Source organism: Adiantum capillus-veneris, chromosome 17 (genome assembly GCF_014529385.1).
Source record: "Adiantum capillus-veneris isolate H3 chromosome 17, ASM1452938v2, whole genome shotgun sequence".
Taxonomy (NCBI): domain Eukaryota; kingdom Viridiplantae; phylum Streptophyta; class Polypodiopsida; order Polypodiales; family Pteridaceae; genus Adiantum; species Adiantum capillus-veneris.
The window spans coordinates 68660035-68666034 of record NC_140947.1 but is presented as its reverse complement, the minus strand read 5'-3'; the positions used below and the strand labels follow the sequence as shown (position 1 = coordinate 68666034).

The following is a 6000-nucleotide window of genomic DNA, read 5'->3' as shown; positions in this document are numbered from 1 at the left end:
CTAGCACGTGCAGCTATCCATGTTGGTATGACACATGATCACACCCTAATTTATCCGCCCTAGTTCACCCACCCCTAATTCACCCTAGTTCACTAGATGATTCGACGGCTGAGATTAAAACCGTCTCGCCCCCCTAATTTTGGGCCCTAGATCCCCTTTGGGCCATATGTCCGTGCCATATAGTGACGATGTCCCCTCCCCCAGTTCCTTGGGCAATCGCTTACACATGTAAATGTCCCTTGCCGATCGCTTTTGGGGCGCCCTGCTGCATACCGTAGGCTATTGGCACTAGCTTTAAATAAATTGAATCACCTACTGGCTGCACCTTCCTGTTAACGTTCGTGGACAGAGGCCGTTCCGGCTGCATGTGTGTTTGCTCACTCCAAGTTCGTTTTGCATCCCCGTGGGCCGTGTGCACGCAGCCAAACAACCTCATAAAGGTTTGATCGATTTCAAATTAGAGGAGGGATATAGGCAGGCACAGGCGAAGCCAGCGGAACTCAAGAGCACATGACGATCCTGCTCAAAGAAACCATTCAAGTGATAGCGCAGAGCATTGGCATCAGCAATCTTTCTGACGAGGTTGCTGCAGCTCTTGCTCCTGATGTCGAGTACCGCATGCGCGAGATTATGCAGGTGCGCTCCCACTGCTTGTCTTCCGGAATTTTTTTGCAACGACTGCACAAATTTGTACTTCTACGCAGTAAATGTGCACACGTTTCATGGAAATTATGCAGCAAGTAATCTTTCAATAGTGTGTCTGTGAGGGACTACATGTGAAAGTTCCATCATTGCAATAATTGCGAGCCTCTGGTTGGGTAGTAAAGGCTGCACCGGGGTGAATTTACCCTTAAATACTCTAGATTATGATCATTGCTACTATGGGATCGTTATACATGCTTTGAATTGCCAGCATAAATCAGAAACATTCTATATGTTTGTTTCTAATGATTAAATTTTAGGAAATTCTATGTAAAATGAGTCGGGAATGTCTGCTCTCTTGGACGCTCATGTCTCTTTCTGCCCAATGGCTTGTAAGAAGCTCCTTGTGCAAGGTACTTCTTGCGGCTGATTTGAGCAAGGACAGAAGGCTCTAGATTGCTTCCCTAGCGAGGAGCAAGATCTGCATTTTCTCAATCTATCCTGGAGGAGACTTGATTAGGGTGTTTTTCTGCCATTGACAGCGGTGCTCATGTCCGTGCTGTGCGACTCAAGAGAGGGTTGTAGTGTGGTGTACTTTTCAGACGGTACCATCTTGGACTCCTGGCAGCAGTTGCCGGCCACAGAGATTTGAGGTCTGTTTGATGTGTTTTCATCATTGATCCCGGTCCCACACCAACCTATGGTGGATTCTCTTTTCTTCACACTTGTTAAGTTGGAGCCTGGAGGGGAACGAAGACTCTAATACACCAATGGAGACATGGTGGCTACAACTTGAATTGGGGCTCTCTCTCCATAATGGTGTGTGGTAGATGGTACCATACTTGTAGTCTCGAAGTCTCCAGATAATGTTATGACACTATGACTAGATATGTTCTCCAAAGAAGTGTGGTGGATAGACATCTTATATGTTTCTAAATGCCTTCTGAAACTGTCCTAATAAGTTCTATGGTTCACAGTTTTTTCAATAGTACGTTTTTTACGTACCTTAAAGTCTACACTACACCCCATACAGTACAATGTATTGTACGTGTCTCCAGTGAATTAAGTGGCGGTGGCCCATCGTCCAGATTGACTGGAGCTGAGACCAAAGAGGAAGAGGAGAGACCGCAAATTGCTGACGATGCTGTACAGATGGCCGATGATTTGCAGCTCAGAACCTGATACAGAATCTGGCGTTGCTGATCTGGGAGTTTTATCTACGCAAGCTATTCTTGCAGTGTAGCTGCCGTGGATTATTATTGAGAGCTGCTTTTGGACCACTAGCAGATGCCTAAAAATTGAAGGCCAGGGCCTCAGTTGTATTAGATCACCGTGAGTGGTCTCACATAATAGTTCTAACCATGATTATCCACTTATATAAGAAACAATACCGCAAGGGGAGCCTGTTGCCCCCATGTGTGTCTGACTCATGGGTTATTTCAAGTTCTGTCGTTTGTTTTTAGTTTTGTTGCGTTGTTGTTGCAGTGTTTTACCACTTGTTTAGTTGGCTGACTGGTTATAGTGTGTACACATCTATATGGTACACAATACACTACGTATGGTTCCACCTTGGATCTCGTTTAGGGTTGAGTGGATTGACCTTTAATTAGACCGCACAATGTAAATAGTTTTTGTATGGGAAGAGATCTGATTAGAAGACAATTGAGAAGTGATTAATTAACGTATAAACTTTAAAGGTAGTCTTTAGCATTAGGCAATATACCATATCTCAAAATATATTACAAATTATGTGTGTTCAACTTTCAGGAGGCTATTAAATGCATGCTTCATTCTAAGAGAACTATCCTGACAATGGATGATGTCAATAGTGCGCTTCAGCTGCGAAACGTTGAGGTAAGAACTCGAGCCAATTTGTTCTGTGAGTTCATGCGTTGGACAGGACAGGAAATTTATTTTGACATGTTTCTTTTGAAGCCCAGCCTCTATATGGCTTTGCATCAGGAGGGCCCTTGCGATTTAAAAGAGCTATCGGCCACCCAGATCTGTTTTACATAGATGATGGAGATGTTGAGTTTAAGGAGGTAAAGTTACTCTCTTTTGTTATCTGCGGTCTTTATGTTGAAAAGCTTCAAGTTTTCTTAGAAAGTAAATGACCTTTCAAGATTTGAGGACGTGATGTAGACCATTTTAGTGTGGACACTGTAATGCTTTTTGACCAGGCTCTACAGATCCCCGATAATGGTACGGACTGCATGCCCATACCAAATCAGGATTTAGGCGGCAAGGAGGCATAGTTAGGTCAAAATATCTAGCCTCAGATGGAGAACAAAATTTCACCGTTTTTTTAATTCAGCTGTATGCTGCTTGTAGTGCTTTTGGGCACATGTACATCTATGAATTTCATCAGAAATGGGAAAGATGCTTCAGGTTTTTGCAACTTTACTGTGCAAGTGTCAACTTTATGCAAATTTTTATGGCATAGCTACAGCTCAACTTTATGGGTTTCATCCTGAAATTTTTTTCATGTGATTTTGTAACAGACTCTTTTGTTTGAGACACGTTTGATTTGTTTTCCAGATGTATGAAAGCGTTTGAAATGTTTGAAGTTTGAAATGACATTTTTGCCTCGACCATAATTGGGCTTACAAAAAATAAGTTTTTTTTTTGCAATGGTCATTGACTTAAGATTCTTATAATGCTGAATGTCGTAATATTATGGAAATACTTGTATATGCTCTATTTTATTTTGAAGTTGAGTGCCACAAAGTGCTTGTAAAATGCTAAAAATTTAGGGCCACTTTTGATTTGGCTTAGGGAATTGAATCAATCTTGTTTGGTAGTTTAAAACTCCTTCGCGTTTGGCATTTGAAAAAACTATGCTTACAAAGGACCTGCAAAAATTGTGGAAAACATTAATGCTTGCACAGCTTGATTTTTTGCACTTAAATGGTCCCTCTTTCTGGGTGCTGAAATGGGGAAGGATGATGTTCAAATTGATGAATCAATAATTGTTATTTCCTATCGCAATTAGATGAAATCCCTATTATTCGTAGAAAACTTTTTTCCTGGGACATTGTTTTTGATTAGGTACCAGCTTTAATGCAATTTATGTTTGCTGAAAGTCATTACCTATGATATTGTTTGTCTTGTTTGCTAGAAAGCTGCACTAAAGCCATTTTCAGCGTGGTATCTTTCTTGTTTAGGAATCTAGTTTCCTTTTTTTGGCACACCTGCTGCGAAACATCTTCAATCTTCAAAAAGCCCGAGTTTGGTTTAGTTGCTCTATTTCTGCAATTATGCTTTCAAGAACTGCAGTATTCACTGAACTTTAATTCCATTCTAGTTTCGTGATTCCCCTGGAATTTGGGCCACTCTAAACTTTTGTCTTAGTCAAATGGCCAATATGGTCTTAAGTTGGGACACATCCTTCAGTTTTAGTATCAGAGCTTAAGTATGCATTGAGCTTTACCAATATTTTTAGGTGTTCTTAGAGACTGTTCACAGCCTTGAGCTACTGATTCTTGTGAAAACGCTGGGAACAACCACGTGGCTAACCGAGAGCATATGTCGTGTGACTAGAAGGTTAGTATACAAGAGTTGACAACCTTTCACCAAAACGGCGCAGCAAAGACATTCCCTGCTTTCTTCTATAATGCATCGAGTCCGAATAATTATGCACAGGATGAATAATGCCGCTAATCCATGCACTAGGACTTTTGTACCGTGTTATTGGGTGTGGTGGATGGAATGGGGAACTGGAATTGGTCATTGGGATGTCAATTCGAACAGACTCATCAGCAGCTATACAGCAGCTATATGGGGTTTGGACGATGTTTCTGTTAATTAACAAGAGAACAAATTGCAGAGAGTTGATGATAGTAGAACTTACTAGAACAATTTTTATTGTCACAGTGCAAATCATTTCTCCATGCATCCCCATAACTGCTGGGATCAGGATGTAAAATTGTATAACCTTAAAGATTGAATCTGTCGCATTGACTTTCCTGTATCTACCTCTGATGCTTTTGGACATTCTGCGAATTCGTTATGTTAAGGTTTGTCTTCTTAGGTTTTAAAGCGGTTAGTTTCTTAAGTGCAATTTGTACCAATGGGTATCTGCAACCTCAAGGAAAAAAATCCAGAGATTTTCAAAACCTGATAATCAGCCTTTGCTTGGCATGGCATCCAACAAAGGTGTATCTTAATGTCAAAAGACTGCCTTAATCTGTACTGTTTATGGTTGTTAGAAATGTGTGTTTGCTTATCCATGGCCAATTGTATTGTGATGTCAAACACCTGTCTTAATCTGTACTGTTTACGCTTGTTTGAAATTCATGTTGGCTTATCTATAGTCACATTTCATGGGACCTTTGCCTTTGGGTATGTTCAACAGGCAGGCATTCTGCCAAGTTAGAACATGATGTACAACGAAGATTTGGCAAAGCACTTTCTCAGATTATACACTTTTTGTGCCATTTTATTTCAACTCTTTGTTTAGCAAATGGGAAACATCCTTGAATGGCGCGGTCATTCTTGTGGAAATGTCTCATAGTTAAGGAGAGATCTAACCGACAAAATCATAGCTGGCCACACCATGGCAAGAAAAGTCTCAAATATTTGGCTGCGCTTAAAATTGCTCCTAAAAACACTGAAATTTCTTGGAAGATTTCTGTGGCTTTCATAAATATTCATTCCTAGAAGTCACGATTGCTATCATGCAAAGGTGCAATGCATCTTGAGGGAATTGCAAGGATGAGGAGATGGGACAAAGCATCTACCACCAAGTTCTTTTGTCCCTGTACAACAATCTGGAAGTGAAACTGTGACAAGATGTTAGCCCACCGCATGTGCTTTTCCGAAAGCTGCCTCTGTTACAAGAAGTAGCGTAAACTCTGATGATCAGTGAAGATCATAAAATCGGCTCCAAGTAGGTATTGTCGCCATTGAGTAAGAGCATGGTTAACTGCCAAAAGCTCTTTCTCATAAATCTGTGTTGTCAATTCCGGCCTTGAAAACAATCGGCTCTCATAGGCAATGACATGGCCTTCTTGCATTAAGACCGCACCCAGACTACGACCTCAAGCATCACATTATACTTCGAATGACTTTTGCAAATCCGGCAAAGTCAAAACTGGTCCCGTAGTCAATTTCTCTTTCAAAGTTTGAAAGGCAGTCACCTCTGTGGATCCCCACGAGAAAGGAACTCCTTTCTATGTCAGAATGTGCAAAGGGGAAGCAACCCGTGCCATCTTTCGAAAGAACCGCCGGTAGTAAAAACATAAGTCCAAGAAGCTTCTAACTTCATGAACATTCCTCAAATCGGGCCAATCACGTATGGTATCAATCTTGGCCGGGTCCATCTGTACTTCTGCTGTTGAGACGATGTGTCTCAAAAAG

General features: G+C 41.2%; 1 protein-coding gene across 4 annotated transcripts in view; it reads left to right on the top strand.

The window, feature by feature from the left end:
- The first annotated feature begins 309 nt into the window (after nucleotides 1-309).
- Nucleotides 310-6000, top strand: part of TAFII59 (TATA BOX ASSOCIATED FACTOR II 59) — a 50270-nt gene continuing 44579 nt past the window's right edge. The window contains exons 1-4 of one of the 4 annotated variants that reach the window (XM_086486981.1): nucleotides 310-636; nucleotides 1185-1295; nucleotides 2410-2496; nucleotides 2583-2684. In XM_086486981.1, the coding sequence (XP_086343107.1) occupies nucleotides 511-636; nucleotides 1185-1295; nucleotides 2410-2496; nucleotides 2583-2684 (426 nt within the window). In that variant the 5' untranslated portion in view covers nucleotides 310-510. The remainder of the gene's footprint in view (nucleotides 637-1184; nucleotides 1296-2409; nucleotides 2497-2582; nucleotides 2685-6000) is intronic. The other 3 variants (XM_086486982.1, XM_086486983.1, XM_086486984.1) reach the window with 3 other exon arrangements.